The sequence below is a fragment of the Pseudophryne corroboree genome, chromosome 11, assembly GCF_028390025.1.
Source record: "Pseudophryne corroboree isolate aPseCor3 chromosome 11, aPseCor3.hap2, whole genome shotgun sequence".
Lineage (NCBI taxonomy): Eukaryota > Metazoa > Chordata > Amphibia > Anura > Myobatrachidae > Pseudophryne > Pseudophryne corroboree.
This window is the reverse complement of record NC_086454.1, coordinates 55,917,205-55,939,587: the sequence shown is the minus strand read 5'-3', so window position 1 is coordinate 55,939,587 and position 22,383 is coordinate 55,917,205. Positions and strand designations below refer to the sequence as shown.

The 22,383-nt window shown below is 46.6% G+C and overlaps 1 protein-coding gene across 5 annotated transcripts in view; it reads left to right on the top strand.

Annotated features, from left to right (window-relative positions):
- Positions 1 to 22,383, top strand: part of ANO3 (anoctamin 3) — a 1,051,220-nt gene that overhangs the window by 664,392 nt on the left and 364,445 nt on the right. For all 5 annotated transcript variants that reach the window (XM_063944334.1, XM_063944333.1, XM_063944335.1 and 2 more), the window contains exon 5: positions 1,196 to 1,354. In XM_063944334.1, the coding sequence (XP_063800404.1) occupies positions 1,196 to 1,354 (159 nt within the window). The remainder of the gene's footprint in view (positions 1 to 1,195; positions 1,355 to 22,383) is intronic.

Below are 22,383 nucleotides of genomic sequence, written 5' to 3'. Positions count from 1 at the left end.
CGCTTAAATTATTGGTTTGTAAAAGTGTGCATGTCCTGTTCATAAAAATTAAGGGTGGGTGGGAGGGCCCAAGGGCAATTCCATCTTGCACCTCTTTTTCTTCTTTGCATCATGTGCTGTTTGGGGACTATTTTTTAAAGTGCCATCCTGTCTGACACTTCCATATATGTCCAGTGGTACTGCCATATAATTCCAGTGATATTGCCGTATAATTCCAGTGATATTGCTGTATAATTCCAGTGGGAATTGTTTGTGTCACTTGGCTTAGTCATACAGCTACCTCATTGCACCTCTTCTACATCTTTGCATGAGGTGCTGTTTGGGGCCTAATTTTTGAAAAGTGCCATCCGGTCTGACACTGAAGTGCCACTCCTAGATGGGCCAATTGTTTGTGTCGCTTGGCTTAGTCATACAGCTACCTCATTGCACCTCTTCTACATCTTTGCATGAGGTGCTGTTTGGGGCCTTTTTTTATATCTGCCCTCCTGTGTGACACTGCAGTGCCACTCCTAGATGGGCCAAGTATTTGTGTTGTCCGCTTGTGTCACTTAGCTTAGTCATCCAGCAACCTTGGTGCAACCTTTTGGCCTAAAAACAATATTGTGAGGTGTTCAGAATAGAGTGGAAATGAATGTTATTGAGGTTAATAATATAGTAGGATCAAAATTACCCCCAAATTCTGTGATTTTAGCTGTTTTTATGTTTTCCCCCCAAAAAATCATCCTGATCCAAAACCAAAACCAAAACACGAAAGGGTGGTTTTGGCAAAACCAAGCTAAAAGCAAAACACGAAAGTGGATTTAGAAACAAAAACCAAAACAAAAAACACGAAAAGTGCCAGCCACACATCTCTAGAAAAAATATACTTCTGTCTTCATGGTCAGTTAATGTCCTTCGAGCTATCAACCCATACACAATGTAGAGAAATTGGCTTTGTTTCAGTAGAATTGAAGCTGTACAGTATATGCTAACGATTATTGTTTCACAGGTTGCTGTCTGTAGGTTATGGACATGTTGCTAAGTACAAAGTATCCTAATTTTGCTTTAACCCTTCAAGGACCAACTTGAAATTCAATGCCAAGAAAGGATAATAATAATAATAATAATAATAATAATAATAACTTGAAATACCATTCTATTCACTGTACACCTTCCAGAAAACAGTAACTCTTCACTTCTCTCCTTCATCCTCCAGAATGAAATGAATTCCGTTGCATCCCTTGGCCTGTTTTTTAAAGACGGCATCAAGCGTATTGATTACATTTTGGTCTATAAGAAATCGAGTCCACAGATTGAGAAACGCAGTACATTTGAGAAGAACCTGAGAGCCGAGGGGTTAATGTTGGAAAGAGAAGTATGTCTTTAATAATAATGATGTCTAAAGCACAATAAACTAAGCTGGATGCATTGGTAATAAATATCTGCACAAATTCCTTTTACCTCATCATCATTGTTTTTCTACCACTGGTTGTGCCTTAAATTAAAATATTAATGGCTCGGCTGTGTGCCTGCTTTTAGCCTTTAACATTAAATCAATTTCAGCTGACTAAGATTCCCACAGCCACTGTGATGGATGTTTCATAGTCACCGGAGTGTGCCTGGTGTGTAGCATCAAGAAGCTCTTTCCTGTAACTCACAGGAGATTTACGTATGTGTTTTGTTTTGTTCTACTTAGGGTTTGCATTAAATGGCCCACAGTATGCATTTATATATACTAAATGACACAGAGTTGCAAAGTGCTTTGATAGGAAAGTTAATTTTCTGAGTCACATAGCTATTGAGAAATGTTACAGTATGTAGATGGATGTCTTAATAGCAGCCCGTTGATGGTCTATCTTCATTTCTGAACTATTATCTGTAAGGTATTTTGCATTTAGCTTAAGTTCTCTGTACCGTATCAGTTGACAGCTAGCGCTCAGGGAACAGTGCCAGCTCTGCAAAAGAAGGAAGATATGTGCGATCTGTTCTATTATGTATGAAATTGTGCCCCAGCCAAATGTCACAACATGGCACTGTTCACGAATTACCTGGATTGTCAGGTAAATATATATTTTTCTGCTGCGGGGTACAGTGTGTTCCACAGGGAATAAATTGGGGTGTAGAGGTGGAGCTTGATCCAGAGGCACCAACAGGCTACAGCTTTAGACTGTCCCAGGATGCATTGCGAGGCCTCCTCTATATAACCCCGCCTCCGGGCACTGTGAGCTCAGTTTTAGAGTTGGTCACTTAACGGGGGGGGGGGGGGGGGGGGGGCTGTGCAGGCAGCCCTGAAAAAGCTATTTAGAAGACTTCAAGGGCTGCAGTGTGACATATTGTGCTGCGGCTCCATCACCTCCCCAGCGGAGTGGCATACTCCCGCTGGCTCTGTTCCAGGGTACTTGCGGCGGAGGCGCTCCGGTTCCTAGGCACACCACCGCAGACGCTCTCCTGGATCGTGTGGCTGCTACTAATGGTGGAGGTAAGAGGATCCCCCAGGCGGGACCCGCCATTTAATCGTGTTCTGGTCGCGGTCTCTGGAGATGGGCCGCGACGCTGGCAGGGACCCCACTATATCAACCAGGGCAGGGGAGCACAGGTCGGATAATACATTTTCCATTTTCACTAAGGCTCCATAGTACCAGGTGGTGAGGACCAGCATAGGGGATAAGGCGCTTGACCTGTAGCCCCTCCCCCAGCTCCGGGCGTCATCTACTGCTGATGTTCCCGCCCTGGAGCTGCCTCACACTCTCCCTCACTCCCTGACTGAGACTTTGGGCTCCATCTTCTCACAGTAGCTGCGGCTGGTCTTCGGGAATGCAGGGCACGGTCTCCTCTGTAAATCCGCCTGATTTATCAGCGCTGTGATTCTACAGGCACTTAAGTATTCTACATGTCGTTTTAAGACAGCGTTAGTTACGAACAAGTGTACCTCTACCAGAATATATTGTATGAGTATTCTGATATATACATCCGGTCTCAGACCGCGCATTGTTTTATATATATATATATATATATATATATATATATAGTGTGGATGTAATGGATGGCACTCATTCAGACTCCACAGCGTATGCGAAAAGAGGTGAAAAGTCTGGCCCTGAGGACGGGGCTGCGTTCCCCGAAATATGTCGGCTGATTACATTTTCACCTCTTTTCGCATACGCTGTGGAGTCTGAATGAGTGCCATCCATTACATCCACACTAGCTATTTGGGTCTGCGCTGCATTTCCCACAGGAATGGCACCTCAGCAGTTGGTTCTATGAGGAGTGGAGTGCCGGGACGATTGCTATTTGGTATATATATATATATATATATATATATATATACTAGTCCAGTGCAGTTTTTGTCTGACTAAAATAAGTGTCTGCATTGTCACTGTGACTGTGTGCATGTATCTGCTGTCGTCACGGTCTATTATATAGTGGTGCGCAGTATTTACAGTCAAGTGCATTTTACTGGGTATTTCAGTCACATCATACCGCATTTATTCTCTGCTTGTGTTCTGCATTTTCTGACACATAAATAGGGGCTTTATTTGAAGGTATTTTATTTGTCTGACTATACCGTACTGTTACGCTCTAAGGTTACATTCACTATAATGTCTACCACAAAGGGCGGGAAATCCGTGGACGCTCCTGCATCATGCAGCGCATGCACCTAGGATTTTCCTGAGGGGGAAGTTTTGCAGGATGGTCTGTTTAATATGTGCCATACATCTCCCAGTCAGCCCGCTGCTCCTGTAGCCAATCAGGAGCCACCTTGGGCAGCGTTCTCAAACATGCTTAATACGCTTGTGACATGCCTGACGCCCTATGGGACCTCCTGTTCCATTACAGCCACATATTGTCCCTATGGTTAATCCGCCCTGGGCGGATACTCTGTTTACCCAGATACAACAATTAAAACAATCGTTGCTTAGGCAAAAACCTACCCCACGTCCCTCAGTGGTCAAAGGGTCATCTAAGCGGGCCACATCCTCCTCACAATCCACTAATATCTCAGATTATACTGATGAAGATGGGGAATACACTGATCCATCAGACACTGATACACTCGCTTCTGACGAGGATGCTACTACGCAAGTTGATGTCCCTGACTTATTGGAGGTTATTAAGCTTATTCTACAAATCGATGATGATGTAGATCCCACTACTGCGTCTAAGAAACCTGATAAATTTAAACGTCAGAAGGTAACTAAAGTAGTTTTAACATGTTCTGACCATTTGGTAGACATACGTCAGGAACCCTGGTCTTCTCCAGGAAAGAAATTCTCCCTGTCCAAGAAGATGCTAGCTTGTTATCCTCTCTCCGCTGAGTTGTGTAACAGGTGGGAAAATCCACAGCCGGTGGATTCCCATGTCACCCGTCTTGTGATGTCATCTACTCTGCCTGTCACCACTGTCACCTCACTGAAGGAATCGACAGATAAGCATGTTTAGTCCCTTACAAGTGCTGTACATAGACCCACTATAGCAGCCTCCTGGGCCAAAAAAGGAATTGAAACATGGGTTCAGGCAATAGAGGAAGAGCTGCCTCAGGATATATCTGACACTGCCAGACAATATCTGTCTCATATTGCCACCGCCTCCTATTACATTCAGGAGGCGTCCTCTGAGGCAGGGGTAATGGCGGCCAAGGCATCAACTACGTCCATCCTGGCTCGCAGTATTCTGTGGTTGAGGTCATGGAAGGTGGACCTGGACTCCAAAAAGACCTTGGAGGTACTCCCTTTTAAGGGAGACATCCTGTTTGGGGAAGATCTGAATAAGATTGTGGCTGACTTCCTTAAGGGAAAGCAAAAAGTCAGGAATACCCGAGACAAACTCGTGCTCCCAAAACCACTAAGCCCAAAGCAAAACAATCCTGGGCTGCCCGTCAGCCTGCTTCCAAACAAGACAAGCCTGCTGCATGATGGAGCAGGCCTTCCCCTGGGGGATCCCAGGGTGGGAGGCCGACTTCTGCATTTCACACAGGTCTGGTTAAAGACCACTTCAGATGCATGGGTGCAAGAAGTCATCTCTTACGGGTACGCAGTCTCTTTCAAGAGACGTCCCCCTCGCCAGTTCTGCACAACGTTTATCCCTTCTGACCCATTGAAGGTGCGAGCTCTACACCTGGTTGTGTGTTCCCTCCTGGATACAGCAGTGATAGTGCCAGTACCCCTGTCCCAGAGAAGCGGAGAATACTTCTCAACCCTGTTTCTTGTCCCGAAACCCAATGGGTCTTTCCAGCCTATACTCAAATCACTGAACAAGTTTGTGAGAGTGTCCAAGTTCCGTATGGAAACGCTGCGCTCGATTGTACTGGCCATGGAACCCGGAGATTATATGGTATCCCTGGATATACAAGATGGCTATTTGCATATACCTATTGCCATTTCACATCAGCAATATCTGCGGTTTGCTACTGGCAACCTTCATTATCAATTCCAGGCTCTGCCGTTTGGACTGGCCACGGCCCCTTGGAACTTCACCAAGGTTATGGCCGTGATGACGGCTCATCTGCGTCGTCAGGGAATCAGGATCCTTCCATATCTGGACAACTTGCTGATCCTAGTAAACTCCCTGTCACGATCCGGGTATCTGGACGCCATTACTTGCCTTTTAGAGGTCTCAGGCTGGCTCAGCGTTCCAGGGCCGGATCTCATCTGTGTCTACACTCTGCATATCCCTCCTGTCACTCTGAGACGCTGTCACATGTTTGAATCCTGTATGGCGTCTCCTGTCCTCCGCGGCCTCCGCCGCCACTCCTGTGTTCCAGTATGCAGGTTGTCTGAGTGGTGTCTCATGCCTGCCGCGGCCTCCGCTGTCATCCATGTGTCTCAGTGTGCAGTTGTCAGTCTGGCGTCTCCTGTACTCCGCGGCCGGCGCCGCCATTGCTGCTGTGTTTCCACATAGTTTTCCAAACCAACTTTCCCTCCAAGTACTAACATGGGCGCAGCCATGTTGGTTCCAGTCACATGTTCAATCTCCACCAATCCGCTGCGCTGTGGAATCTGCATGATTGGTCAGCCAATACCTGCCTTGCAGCAGGTATAAGTATCCTGTGCCTGAACCAGGAAATGGTCAGTGCTTTGGTTGTCAGACCTAGTTCCAGTCTCTCTTTCCTGTGGTTGTTTTTCCAGGTTCCAGCTCCTGTCTCCAGCATCCACTAAGAGACCCGCACCTGCCTTCCATCCTGCGGTGCAGCCTGACTCTGCAGTCCTCCGTGGCTATTCCAGCTTCCAGCTATTAACCCATCTGCTTCCAGCGGTCAGCTTCCAGCAGTATCCAGTTTCCTTAAAGTGCCGGTGTTGTTCCAGCGGATCCCTACTTACCAGCAGTATCCACAACCACCGGTAACCTCTTTTCAACTCTTCTGTTTCCACGCTCCCTCGCATCTTACAGTATCCACTCCGTGTCTTCATCACCTGGCTGGTTCCATCCAGCATCCACTCCGTGTCTTCATCACCTGGCTGGTTCCATCCAGCATCCACTCTGTGTCTTCATCACCTGGCTGATTCCATTCAGCGTCCACTCCGTGTCTCTACCACCTGGCTGGTTCCATCCAGTATCTACAACAGTCTATTCAAGTTACCAGCTTCATCTAATACATCTACTTCCGTGTTCCTCAGCTACCTTCACTACTACAGCCAGGCCTGGTAAGGTTATTCCATCAAAGGACTTTAACATCTGTTCATCAACCTACCAGTGCTCTGTGATACCTTCTATGGTTATAGTGATCCAGGAACTGTATTATTTGCCACTGCTTATTATCAACTGTGAATACTGTTATTTCAACACGGAGCCTGTTAATAATGCTTTTATTGACTTTTAACCTGGTTGTCATGGTCACACCTTCGGGTAATCCTTCAACACTTACATGTCCAGGGGTCTGATTAAACCTCCCAAGTTTAATTTAATTTCAGCCCCTACAACTGAGGCTTCCTCCTGTCAGCCTAAACCCTCAGTTGTGACACTGTTATGCACACCAGTGCCTGCAGGAAAGTACTAGTGTCAGAACTGTTATGCACTCCAGTGTCTGCAGGAATGTACTGGTGTTTGAACTGTTATGCAAAACAAATGGACTCACAGACAAACTGGGGAATATGACATAACGTACACAGAAGGTGATAGGGTAACAAAATACACACACAGTGAACAGAGAAGCCCAGAGGCTAAGGAACTGGGTATCTCCCTTGTATTAGAACTGCTCAGATGTAAAAAGCAAGATGTTGTGTTTTAATACGTAGAGAACCCGAAATGCTGTTGCTAAGGGCAACAGCAAAACCCTAAAGGGTTACCAACGGGTGTGGCAGTAAACTCCTTGGTCAGAGATGGAATGATAGACACAAGGAGAGCCTCCACAATCCTGATTCTCACTTGCAGTGCACAGGTTTAAGCTTACTGCCACTAAACTGACCCCTGACACCTAGCACAGTGAGACAGGATTAGACAGGCAAGTGTTAGAATACAGCCGCAAACTTGCTAAGTTCACAGAGTAATAACAGAACCCCAGCAAGCTAAACGACTGACTCCAGTCTTACTGCTAGGTCTGGATTGGCAGAGTGTAATACCAAATCCCCAGGCCTATTTGCAGTAAGCAACAAACAAATACAAAGCTACACAGTACTGGCTAACTTTCATGAACTGACTAACCAACAGAGATTCAGCAGCATCTGCTTACCCTGAAAAGAGGCCTTATAAAGCAGGTGCTGTCCACGCCCCACTCAGACCTCACAGACTGTGAGCACAAAAACCAGCACCGGATCCCCTGCCGTGCACAGAGCCTATAACCACTGCACAGCAAAAGACCCGAACCGGAGTATCAGCTGCGCTCAGGTTACTCCACTAGCACTTGTCTCCCGGTTGCCATGACGACGTGGCAGCACAGGGCAGGAGACCCTAACAGTACCCCCCCTCTGACGAGGGGTCAAAGAACCCCTACCACCGGGTTTATCGGGGAACTGCGAGAAGAAAGAGCGTATCAGTCTGGGGGCATGAAGATCACAACTGCGCACCCACGACCGCTCCTCCGGGCCATACCCCTTCCAGTGCACCAAAAATGACAGCCGACCCCGAACCACCTTGGAGTCAAGAATCCTTTCAACAACAAACTCCCTCTGGCCACGTATCAGAAGAGGGGAAGGTCTTCCACTGGAAGAAGGATTACTAATCGCCCGTTTTAAAAGGGAACAATGAAATGTTTTATTGATACCCAAAGAACGGGGCAGATCTAACTGAAATGCCACCGGATTGATAACCCTGGTGATCTTATAAGGGCCGATGAACCGGGGCCCTAACTTATGAGATGGCTGTCTCAACTTCAAATTCTTGGTAGACAACCAGACGAAGTCTCCTAATTTGAAGCTGCAGGGTCTTTTCCGCTTATCAAAAACCCTTTTGGTCACTAATGACACAGACACAAGGGCTTTCTTCACTTTCCGCCAAATACCTCTAAGGACCGAAACCACAGAGGAACCACCAGGCGTGGAGTCCAGGGGGTCAAAAGAATTGGCCTTAGGATGATGCCCATACACACAAAGGAAGGGAGAGATCCCTGTAGCAGAGTGAGCCGCGTTGTTATAGGCAAACTCCGCCATGGACAGATGAGCAACCCAGTCAGTCTGACACTTGGAGACATAACACCTGAGGAACTGCTCCAAGGACTGGTTCACCCTTTCAGTCTGCCCATTAGACTGCGGATGGTAGCCTGACGACAAGCTGACAGAAATCTGGAGATCGGAACAAAATGCCCTCCAGAATTTGGCCACAAACTGGGATCCGCGGTCAGAGACCACATCAAGTGGCAACCCGTGGAGACGCACAACATGCAGCATAAATAATTCAGACAGGCGTCTGGCTGATGGCAGCCCAACCAGTGGAACGAAGTGCGCCATCTTCGAAAACCTGTCAACGACAACCCAGATGGCTGTCATCCCCGAGGATTTGGGCAAGTCCACCACAAAATCCATTGAAATGTGGGTCCATGGCTTAGATGGGATAGAGAGTGGATGTAATGGGCCAACAGGAACCCCTCTAGGAGTCTTATTTCGGGCACAGATGTCACATGCCCGAACCCACTGATCCACATCCTTAGCCACCGAGGGCCACCACACCGCCCTAGATAGCAACTCCCGAGTTCTGGCAATACCCGGGTGACCTGCCGACTTCTTGGCATGGAATTCCAGGAACACTCGCTGTCTTAACCTAGGAGGCACAAACAAAAGACCTACCGGAAGGTCTGGAGGAGCCTGCTCCTGTGCTCTAAGGACTAATGATAAGAGGTCCTGGGTAATGCCCACTTTAATACATGATGGGGAAACAATGGGCAACGGCTCCTCGGTGGTCTCCTGGATTGGAGCAAAACTCCGCGAGAGCGCATCAGCCTTGATGTTTTTTGACCCAGGGCGATATGTTATCAAAAAATTAAAGCGAGCAAAAAACAAAGCCCATCGTGCCTGCCTGGCATTGAGACGCTTCGCTGACTCTAAATATGCCAGATTCTTATGGTCAGTGAGAATTGAGACCACAAACTTAGCCCCCTCAAGCCAGTGTCTCCACTCCTCGAGTGCATCCTTAATAGCCAACAATTCCCGGTTACCCACGTCATAATTCATCTCGGCAGGCGAAAATTTACGGGAAAAGTAAGCACAGGGATGAAGGCGATTATCAGACACTCCCATCTGAGAAAGCACTGCCCCAATACCCATCTCAGAGGCATCCACCTCCACCACAAAAGGACGCTCTGGATCTGGGTGTCGCAGCACCTTGGCCGAAACAAATGCCCTTTTGAGACGGGCAAAAGCCGCTTTAGCCTCACAAGACCAGTGAGCAACATCCGCCCCTTTCTTAGTGAGTGCCACCAAGGGCGCCACTATAGACGAAAATCCAGCGATAAATCGTCTATAAAAATTCGCAAAGCCCAGGAAACGCTGAAGCGCCTTCAAACTAGTGGGCTGCACCCAATCCAGGACTGCCTGTACCTTGGAACCCTCCATTTGGAAACCTTCTGGGGAGATAATATATCCTAGAAATGCGATTTGCTGAACTTCAAATTCGCACTTCTCCAGCTTCGCCCCAAGCCGGTGGTCTCTGAGTTTCTGGAGGACTAAGCGTACATGCTTCCGATGTTCCTCCAGGGAATGGGAGAAGATTAGGATGTCATCTAAGTATACAACTAAGAATCTATCCAAATATTCCCTGAGCACATCATTCATGAAATCCTGGAAGACTGCCGGGGCATTACAGAGCCCAAAAGGCATCACCAAATATTCATAATGCCCTGAGTGGGTATTAAAGGCAGTCTTCCATTCATCCCCCTCTCTTATTCGGATTAGATTGTACGCACCGCGTAGGTCAATCTTAGAAAAAATGGTGGCAGTACGAAGCTGGTCAAACAAGACCGAAATGAGAGGCAGTGGGTATGAGTTTTTAATCGTGATACGGTTCAATTCCCTGAAGTCGATGCAGGGTCGCAACGAACCGTCCTTTTTACCCACGAAGAAGAACCCCGACCCAACTGGAGACTGTGAAGGTCTGATAAATCCCTTAGCCAAGTTCTCCTGAATGTACTCTGTCATAGCCTGAGTCTCAGGACGTGACAGGGAGTACAACCTGCTCTTGGGAAGCTTAGCATTTGGCAACAAATCAATGGCACAGTCATAGGGGCGATGGGGAGGTAGTACCTCTGCAACTTTTTTGGAGAACACGTCCGCAAAATCTGCATAACACCCTGGCAATCCTGGCAAACTTAGCTGCGAGAGCCTGACTGGAAGGCTCAAGCAACTCCTGAAACAATCAGTACCCCAACTAAGAATCTCCCCAGAGACCCAGTCAAATTGAGGATTGTGGGCCCTTAACCAGGGTAACCCCAACACCAATGGGGCAAAAGTACAGACAGTCACATAAAAGGACAATTTTTCAGAGTGTGTGGCTCCAATAAACAAAGAAATCTGGCTAGTGCAAGAGGTAATTTTACCTTGGGATAATGGTTCCCCGTTTAACCCACAAATCTCAATTTCCGATGCCAAGGGTACTAAGGGAACAGAGTGTTTTAGGGCGAATTGGCGGTCCATAAAAACCCCGTCGGCCCCACTGTCCACAAAGGCCTCAGTCTTGACAGTTTGACCGAGGGTCTTCAAGGTCACCGGAATGATAAAAGTCTTCTTGGGAAATTCTGACTTCTGGCCTGACAGGATATTTCCCATCACCCTCAGGCCCTGAAGTTTTCCGGCTTTTCTGGGCATGATACTACCACATGACCTTTATTCCCACAGTACAAACACAACCCCTGCTGTCTCCTCCGCGTCTTCTCACGCGAGGAGAGGCGGGTAGCCCCAATCTGCATAGGCTCCTCAGAAAATTCCTCAGAGTCTGAGGTTCCCTTGGGAAGGAAGGAAATCTCAGTCTCCCTTTCAAGCCTACGCTCTCTCAGCCGTCTATCCACCCGGATGGATAACTGCATGAGCTGATCCAAGCTATCAGGCAAGGGATATTGTACCAGTTGGTCCTTTATCTGGTTAGAAAGACCTCTTCGGTACTGGTGTCTCAGGGCTGGGTCATTCCACTGGGTATCATGGGCCAACCTCCGAAACTCCGTACAGTAAACCTCAACTGGCCTTCGCCCTTGCTTAAGGATCGAAATCTGAGCCTCGGCTGAGGCCGTCTTGTCAGGGTCATCATACAACATGCCCAGTGCCGTAAAAAAAGCATCAACACTTTTAAGCGACGGACAGTCAGGCTGCAACCCATATGCCCAGACCTGTGGGTCTCCTTGTAGCAAGGAAATCACTATGCCCACCCGCTGAATCTCCGACCCAGAAGACTGAGGCCTAAGCCGGAAGTATAGCTTGCAGCTCTCCTTGAAACAAAAGAACTGCGAGCGATCTCCAGAAAAACGATCCGGGAGATTTACTTTCGGCTCCTTAACCCCTGCAGGTGCTGCTGCTGCGGGAGCTCCGCCAGCAGCCTGGGAGGTGTGCATTTTAATGGACAAATCATTAAATTGCCGAGTCAGGACCTGCACCTGATCGACCACCTGTTGCAACGTATTTTGAGGGGTATGCTCCATATTCCCACAAAATTTCAACAGGAGTATTAGGCTGCTGAATATGTTATGCACACCAGTGCCTGCAGGAAAGTACTAGTGTCAGAACTGTTATGCACTCCAGTGTCTGCAGGAATGTACTGGTGTTTGAACTGTTATGCAAAACAAATGGACTCACAGACAAACTGGGGAATATGACATAACGTACACAGAAGGTGATAGGGTAACAAAATACACACACAGTGAACAGAGAAGCCCAGAGGCTAAGGAACTGGGTATCTCCCTTGTATTAGAACTGCTCAGATGTAAAAAGCAAGATGTTGTGTTTTAATACGTAGAGAACCCGAAATGCTGTTGCTAAGGGCAACAGCAAAACCCTAAAGGGTTACCAACGGGTGTGGCAGTAAACTCCTTGGTCAGAGATGGAATGATAGACACAAGGAGAGCCTCCACAATCCTGATTCTCACTTGCAGTGCACAGGTTTAAGCTTACTGCCACTAAACTGACCCCTGACACCTAGCACAGTGAGACAGGATTAGACAGGCAAGTGTTAGAATACAGCCGCAAACTTGCTAAGTTCACAGAGTAATAACAGAACCCCAGCAAGCTAAACGACTGACTCCAGTCTTACTGCTAGGTCTGGATTGGCAGAGTGTAATACCAAATCCCCAGGCCTATTTGCAGTAAGCAACAAACAAATACAAAGCTACACAGTACTGGCTAACTTTCATGAACTGACTAACCAACAGAGATTCAGCAGCATCTGCTTACCCTGAAAAGAGGCCTTATAAAGCAGGTGCTGTCCACGCCCCACTCAGACCTCACAGACTGTGAGCACAAAAACCAGTACCGGATCCCCTGCCGTGCACAGAGCCTATAACCACTGCACAGCAAAAGACCCGAACCGGAGTATCAGCTGCGCTCAGGTTACTCCACTAGCACTTGTCTCCCGGTTGCCATGACGACGTGGCAGCACAGGGCAGGAGACCCTAACAGACACTCCCAAGATGTCCTCCTCAGTCATCTGCAACTGATGGTAAACTTCCTACAAGCCCACAGGTGGCTCGTCAACTGGAAGAAGTCCTCGCTGGTCTCTGCTCGGAGCATGGTGCACCTGGGGGCACTGCTGGACACACACAGTCAAAGACTGTTTCTGTCTCCGGAGAAAGTCCTGAAACTTCAGGACAGGGCCCTTGTGTCTACCCGAACCTGGCCAGACTGGCTTTGACAGCGTGGCTCTTGAAGGGCTCCTGAGGGCGATAGGTTTCTCAGAGGTGGTTATCCAAACTATGCGAAAGGCCCGCAAACTGGCTTCTGCACGGATATATTATAGGGTCTGGAATTCTTACTTCACCTGGTGTGCTGCTAAGAATTACTGCTATTGCCTCTGCCAGTAGGGTTTCGGACATGGGCGCTCTGTCCTGCGTCCGCCCTTTTTGATATTTCATTGTGACCGCTCAGTTCTCCGAACTCGTCCCGGTTATTTGCCTAAGGTGGTGTCATCTTTACACCTTAACCAAAAGATTGTGGTTCCGGCCTTCATCTCTTCCGACTTGTCCTCCAAAGAGCGGTCTTTGGATGTGGTACGGGCTCTCCGTGTTTATTTGGAGAGGACTGCCTCTATCAGGAGGTCAGATACCCTTTTTGTACTTTTTGGTTTCCACAAACGTGGCTGGCCTGCAAATAAGCAAACCTTGGCTAGATTGATTAGAATGGTGATTGCACAAGCTTATGCGCAGGCTGGGCTCCCAGCTCCTGCTGCTATTAAGGCCCATTCTAATCGGTTTGTTGGACCTTCTTGGGCGGCCCACCGTGGCGCATCCACAGAATAATTGTGCAAGGCGTCTACGTGATCCTCAGTGAACACATTCATTAGGTTCTATGCCTTTGATACTTCTGCCTCCCAGGATGCTTCCTTTGGACGCCGGGTTCTCATACCTGCTATGGTGCGTCCCGTCCCTTGAGAAACCGCTTTAGGACATTCCCGATGTATTCCCTGTGGAACACAGTGTACCCCGCTGCAGAAAAGGAGATTTATGGTAGACTCATCATTGTTAAATCTCTTTCTGCGAGGTACACTGGGTTCCACAGGGCACCTACCCTGACGCACTTAGCTTCTTTGGGTTTGTATGGCATTTGCCGCTGGTTCCTTCTCCTGTCATGAGAATGTGGTTCTATGTGACTAACATCTGGCTTCTCTTTTACCTGCTTCTGCATTGGACTGGTTAACTAAAATTGAGATCACAGTGTCTGGAGGCAGGGTTATATAGAGGAGGCCCAGCAATGCATCCTGGGACAGTCTAAAGCTTTAGCCTGTTGGTGCCTCCTGATCAAGGTCCATCTCTACACCCCAATGTATTCCCTGTGGAACCCAGTGTACCTCGCAGAAAGAGATTTAACCATGGTAAGGGTACCATGAATCTCCTTTTCCCTGCTGTCTTTTCTCCCACATGCAATTTTGAGTGTCGATACTTCACCTGGGGGAGGGGCCACTGCAGTTGGCGCCAAAATCATATTGAGATCCGCCTATTTATGGATGGCTCTGCACTATACAGTGCTACAGTATTAGTTATTACACAATACCTTGGTCCAGCCTTCCTGAATCCTGCTTTTTAATAATTTACAAATCTTATCTGTGCCCTGACCTGTGCATGTTGCTTGTTTACGAATCAGCATGTGATCCTGATCACTGCCTGTTATGCAAACCATACATCAGCGCCACAATTCCCTGATGATGATCCGCTTGCTGATCACCAACCTGAACCACCAATTAAGGGACATCAATGATTGGAGATCCATAAGGGAATCAGGGAATTGAGCATTTTAAAAATTCCTGACTCGCTAATATTGATAATTTTTTGACAAAATTAGTGAAGCTGGGATTTCCAATATGGAGAATTTTTGCTTATACCCCCAGAACAGAGAATTTGGGCAATCTGTTGCAGATATAGGCGTGGGCAGTTGCGAGCGCTGCAGATGTAAGCAGGGGGGGGGGGGGGGGGGGGGGCGCTGGAGTGCAAGCAAGTTGCAGTAGACTTGTCCACTCTTCTAGGTGCCGGGGAGTGCCGCTTGATTTTCTGGAACCTCCCAGCCGTTCCAGGAGTTTCGCCAAGTATTAGGCAGCCAGGAGTATGGAATGATTTCCAGCTTGATGTTTGCTGTGCCATATAACAGATGCTATGGGGCCCGGAACTTACGGGGGCCCATCTTCCCTGTGTAAGTTACATGTGTTATATACATTTATCACCATTGGTTGGTACATAAGGGCCCTTACAAACGTTTGTTATGGGGCTAGAGATGTCTAGTTACGCTCCTGTATGGAGCTCCCTGCTATCTGCAAAAGAAATGCTATTTTTATTCCTCTATCTTATTGCTCCTTTCAGATACTAGTAATATAAAAACAGTTGAATGTAATACCGTGATTACTGGGCTGTACAATTATATTGTTAAATATTCTTTATGTATGGTAAGAGGAAAAAGTGTCAGCGGGAATGATCATCTGTCACTGTTGTACAGTAGATGATGTTTTCCATTAAACTGTTCTTCATTAAGAGTACTTTGTAAGGAAATAATGACTTGTCAGTGAAGGACGACTCTCATATGTACAGAACAGAAAGCAGCAATAAGCCTCTTCAGTCTTGAAGTGTTGTCATGTAGCTGACTGTAGTTGTAGATGGCATATCTCATGTACACTTGAAATTTCCCTTTTAGAAGCCAGGTATGTTCTCATGATTGTCCTAGATCAAGAGCAGCGGGCAGATGCTCTCCAACACTCAACATGTGGCGTAAAACATATGAGATATCCTATGATTAGCAGAGTTGTAGTTCTATAGTTCTAGCTTCTCTGTCTGTGATATAAAGGATAACTCTATCATACAGGCTTTTTCTGGATGGCCCAGGTAACTGGATTTGAGAAACGTTACCTTTTATGTCTGTTATTTTATTTTATTTTTTACGATCCAGAACAACTTGAGATAACAAAATGGTAATGTAGAGGCCCTATTCTTTCATTGGATTTTTATTGTACATTGATAATATTTTATAGGGATGCAGTTAAGATACCAGCTATCAGGATCCTAGCAGTCGGAGTACTGGCGCTGAAATCCGAACACCAGTCAAAATGCCAATGCCGGAATCTCGACAGGGTCAGAAGACCGGCGCTGGCATCCCGACCGCAAGCGTACTGGGAGAGTTAGTGTTAGGAGGAGGAGGAGGATAGGGTTAGGTGCCACCGGGGGGAGGTTAGGTTTAGGCACTAAGGGAGGAGGTTAGGGTTAGGCTGCAGGAAGGAAGGGTTAGGGGAGAGGGGATAGTATAGTTACCTCTCCCCAGTCGGAATTTTAAACAGAATGCATGTGTCGGTATTGTGACCGTCGGCATCCCAACTGGCTGTCACACATACAGAACCCTTGTATCTGTTGGTCATTTCTGATAGCTATAGCTTCCTACCACGCACTGCAGTGTACAAAACCAGTGTGATATTGACTCACCAAATTATTTGTGGTTTAAGGTCTTGCTGATAGGTGTTGTTTCTGTACTTTAAATCAGCTTTCTTAAACAATGCTGATGTAAAAGTCACACCATCCTCTTCATTAAGTCATTTAGCAGTGTTCCTCACAGTGACTGCAGAAGAAGACTCTTGGCAGTAGATTTTCTAAAATGAAATGTGGTAGTATTGCACATAGCTACCAATTAGATTATGTCTCTCACTTTCTAGGATGTAAAAGAGAAATGATAAATGGAATTTGATTAGTTGCTATGGGCAACTCCACCACTTAAAATTTTTGGAAACTTTAAAAATCACTTGGTGATCACGTCTGAGTGTATGTGTGGGGTAATTCTGAGTTGATCGCAGCAGCAAGTTTGTTAGCAATTGGGCAAAACCATGTGCACTGCAGGTGTGGCAGATATAACATGTGCAGAGAGAGTAAGATTTGGGTGGGTTATTTCGTTTCTGTGCAGGGTAAATACTGGCTGCTTTATTTTTACACTGCAGGTTAGATTTCAGTTTGAACACACCCCACCCAAATCTAACTCTCTCTGCACATGTTATATCTGCCTCCCCTGCAGTGCACATGGGGGGTAATTCCAAGTTGATCGCAGCTGGAATTCTGTTAGCAATTGGGCAAAACCACGTGCACTGAAGCCGGGGAGGCAGATAATAGGATTTTGGTACTTACCAGGTAAATCCTTTTCTTTGAATCCATAGGGGGCACTGGAGTACTCTTGGGATATGGACGGCTTAGCAGAAACAAAGGCACTGAATATTTAAATTTAGAACTCTCCACCCCTCCATATCCCAGAGTACCTCAGTGTATGACCTCAGTGTTTTTTACTGAGCGAACAAGACTATAGAGAGGTTGACAATGGAGAATTCCTATCACATAACGGACAACAACAAAGTTGACCCATAACGTTACTGTCAACTAAACAGTTGACCCATAACCGATAGACCTTTATAATTTGAACCAATCGGTGAAAATTTCTTACCATAAGCTCCTCTGAGCTTAATACAATCCTGGTAAAATGTGTTACCATAAGCTCCTTTGAGCTTAAAACAACCCAGGTAAAACTGCTCTGGGTGGGCGTCCAGTGCCCCCTATGGATTCAAAGAAAAGGATTTACCTGGTAAGTACCAAAATCCTATTTTCTTTTTCATCCACTAGGGGTCACTGGAGTACTCTTGGGACGTACCAAAGCTTCCCTCGTGGGCGGGAGAGCTGTTTGACACCTGTAACAGTAGACGGCCAAAGCTAGATGCTGATGCCGCAACCGTTTCATAACGTGTAAACGCGCACAAACGTGTGCACTGAAGGCTATGTAGCCGATAACGTGTAAACGCGCACAAACGTGTGCACTGAAGGCTATGTAGCCGCGTGGTAGACGCTCCACGACCAGCTGGTCATGACATTCCCACAGAACCTGTGGGATGAGCTATTACTGATGAGCTATTACTGACGTAGGCGACTGTAACTTCGCCTTAAAGTAAGCCTGACTTGTAGTCATTTTTATACAACTGGATAATGTCTGCTGAGAAACTGGCTAACTCCAGTTGGCAGCATGATAGATAACAAACAACGTATACGTATTACGTACTGTAGACGTTCGGGACATATAGACGCGTTATGCGTGTACCACATTCATAATTCTAGAATGTACTGTCAACACAGGAACCACTATTGGTTTATTGATGTGAAGAATAAGAAATCGGAATTGGTCCGAAGTTCTGCTTTGTTATGATAAAACTCAAATACGGTGGCTTGGAATACAAGGCACCCAAATATGAAAACAAAACCCCTTGCCGAAGCTACGGCTAGAAGAAAAACGTTTTCCAATTGAGAAACTTAATCCCCATTTGTTGTAAGGGTTCAAAAAATATGAAAACTGTAAGAAATCTGAACCCAGCTTCAAGTCGCATGGCGCTGTAGGTGGGATAAATGGAGGCTGCACCTTGATGACACCTTGTAAAAAAGGTGTGTACCTACGCAATAGATTCAACCGTCTGTGAAAATAAATTGACCACACAGATACCTGCACCCTCAGTGCAGATAAACGCAGTTCTCCATCCCACCCCGTCTGTAAATAACAGAATACGGGTAACTTGAAAGATGATGTCGGAAACTTCTGAGCTTCACACCCACCTATATAGGCACACCAAATTGTGTAATAATGAGCTGCCGTAAGCGGCTTCCTAGCTCATAACATGGTTGGTATACCGCTGTAATGCCCTATGTATTTTTTTTTTTTTTTAAGAGGGCGGTCTGAACCCCCACCCCGTCAATCGCAGCCGCGGTACATATGTGAATAGGGGTCAACGAACGGTCCCTGTTGTAACAGGTTGGACGTATTATGAGGGGGCCAAGATCGTGTGCAAGTATTCTTTGGAGCTTCGAGAAGCAAGCTCTCCGAAACCCATGAGATATCACTAGTATGACTGTGACGAACTGTTTTATGATCCGTTTTAGCAACGGAGAGAGAAAAAGAGAGAAGCGGAAAATGGTGGAGGCAGATACACGAAGCTGTATGACCACACGAATGTGAGACCTCCACTGCCACTGCTCTTGTGATCTGTCGTTCTGTACACATACTGAGCGTTTGTAATTGTGGCGAGATGCCATCATGTATACCTGAGGGTAACCCCACTTGTGGATTCACATATGAAACACCTGTGGATTAAATGCCCAGTTTTATGGATAAAATTCCCGACGGGTGAGATCATCTGTCTAACAGATGTCCACTCCCGGAATGATCCCCTTAGACAACATCACCTAATGGTGTTCTGGGCAATTGAGGATTCGAACTACCTGCCGCATTGCCATGCGGCTTCTCGGTCCTCCCTGTTGTTGTGTATGCAACTCCCGTTGCGTTGTCTGACTGCACTTGGACAGACTGAAAGCGAAGCATGTAGTGCATTGTAAATTGCACGGAGTTCCAGGACATTTATAGACAGCAATCTGTCGTGATTCGTTTTAGAACCCCTGTCGCTGGTCTTTTTAACTACAACTCCTCAACCTCTGAGACTGTCGTCCAGAGTATATACACCCTCGCCCTGAAACCCGGCGAACTAAAGCGCTTTGAAAATACATCATTGTTCCAGCGCGTTGAAAACACATCATTGTTCCTAATAGGCGAATACACCAATGTACCGCTAGTGTGCGTGGCTTTTGCACTATTGTACTAGATGGTATATTTGTTCTTTCTGGTGTAGTAGGTAAATATCTTTGATTTACCGTATTTATAATCTTACCTAGGCACTGAAGTCGTTCAGACGGATTAGATGCGATTGTTTTCGAACTTGACCTGCTACCGTGGTGTACGTTAGTAGCGCAAGTAAAATGAACTTCTGTTGAGACAGAGTTCTTATGAGCAGATCGTCTAAATATGTAACGATTGTCACCGCTAGGGCTCTGAAATGAGCTATTGACACCAACATCACCTTGGTGAATACCCGAGGCGCTGACAAGAGGCCAAACGGTAGAACCTGAAATGGTTAATGGTTGTGGCGCATTGCAAAACGCAAGAACCTGTGATGCGGTGACCAAACCGGAATGGGTAAATACGCATTGTAAAGATCAAGCGCAATTATGCAATCTTGTGGCTTCAACTATGCAAGTCCTAACTGCAGTAAATCCATTTCCAACTGTAGTAAGTGACTTGCTGATTGAGACTGCGACGGAGCCCTCCGGTTCGCTACCCCAAACAGAGGGGAATAAGTAACCCTGACTCTGTTGGTGTACCAGGTGTGGAAATAAAAACAGCTGAAACCAGCAGATGTAAATAGCTGATACATCCATGAGTGGATGTTTGGAAACCCGGCAAATGTCACGTGTAACGGCGCGCTTCCACAATTGGAAATGCTAGATGGCCTGAGAGGCCGTTAAGCCACTGGCTTGTTGACTTTAGCACCATGGCGTTACAAGTCATGACTGTTTTTGTACCACAGCCCTGAAAAGACTGCAGTCTAAAGGGATTAAACGTTGGCCAAAATATTTTGTCTGAATATCAAATTTAGGATCAAACAAGTTCTGTCCTTGTTTTGGTGAAACTAGCGACGATGAAAAGCGAGAATCGTGTTAGCAGAAGCTTTACAGAGATACTCTGCAGCTTTTTATTAACAGTGATCGTCATTGTTTCCATACCTAGAGCGTCTAGTGACCCAAATGTATCTTGTTTATAATGTTTGTCACAGACGAATTCACCAATGACGTATTGTCCCATTTAGAACGGGTAAATAGAGTTAACTGTTAGTCAGATATTTTAAATAATAACTCATTGAAAATCTGTTGTTTATGAAAATCGACAGATTAGATGTTAGAGTCTACCTAATCTCTGTAAAATTTGAGACACTGACTTACTGGTTATTAGTAATGTATGGTTGTCAAAACCCCGCACTATCTGACTGCTGGTCTAATGTACCCTTCTCAGTGGTAGGTACCGCTGTGAGGTTTGTATAATTGTCAGATTAAATTATAAGACCATATAAATTAACACCCTGGTACCCAAAGGGATATTGGGCTTTTGGAAAGCTGAGAATCCTTTGTTAGAGCTGGCGGAGTAACTTTCGAGACTCCGATCTTACCGCTGGTGTCGAGCGGCGTTATGCTTAACATAGGATCTGGGACTGACCCTGCTTTCGGAGTGGAAACGTACAAACCAACAGAATTTGCGGTAGATTTATGTACAGACATTATAGTAAACCTTATATTTAGTCTGTGTTGTATGCTTATACAGACAGACACCACAATAGCCAAAGGACAGACTTAAAGTGCGTAATATATATATATATATATATATATATATTTATGGCTAAATATATTTATGGCTAAATACAGTTTACATGGGCCTATGTGAAACCTGAACCAAATTTTCCCACTAACACCCCTGCGCCTCCGGTGGCGAAGAGATGTAGTGTAGGAATGTTCTGGAATTATGGCAGCAACAGGAAACATGATTAAAAATGGCCCCCATGCCATGCTTACATTGTAACTTATAGGAGAAATTACAATACCTGCTGCCCATGATAATCACAGTCTAGTATACACTGATAATCACAGTCCAGTTGACAATCACATGCAGGATACAATAACATCACAGGCAGATGACCTTTAATATAAGCTCTGCCTTAAATATCTTCTATAGCTTCTGTTAATATTAATAACTTCTATAGATAAATATATATATATATAGGCTCAACAGCCTATTACACTTGTAGCATCTGGCAGCTGCAGCCACGCAGTAATCTGCCAGGTCCCCCACTCCCTCCCCCTTCCCTGTACTCCCTGTAGCGCTGTGTCTCAGCGGGGAGCTGGGAAGTTATTGCAGGGAGGCGAAGGACCATAACCCCGAGAAGCAGAAATCGGCTGGCCGGAGCGCGGCGTTGCTAGGCAAGCTGCCCGGGTCTACTATTTCTATGTGAGAGCCCCGCTGTTGTCTGTGCGGCTGGTCTCCGTCCCGTCTTCTCTCTGTACTCCCTGCTGTTAGCGGTGAGCCGGGACGCTCACTGCAGGGAGGCGATGCAAAGTAGCGGAGGACGGTTGCTGGGCCGCTGTCGCTAGCCAAGCTGCGGCGGGTCTCCCGTCTGGGGTCTGCATCTCATACAGCTCTGACGGCGCCCTGGTCGCTTTAGACGGAGCGCTGTACGAAGCGGCTGTGAACGGCACATGTAACGGACCCCACACAGCGGGGCGGCCGCCTGCGCTGACCGCCCCGTTTTCCCCAGCATACCTTATGCGACGGCTTCTAAGCTCAGAGCTCTCCGGGCGTAGCTGCGACGGGGCTTCTATCTGTAAGCTCCGTCCAGCTGCTTGATCCCTTCTTCATGGCTGTGACGGGGCTTCTTTCTGTAAGCTCCGTCCAGCTCTTTGATCACTTTTTT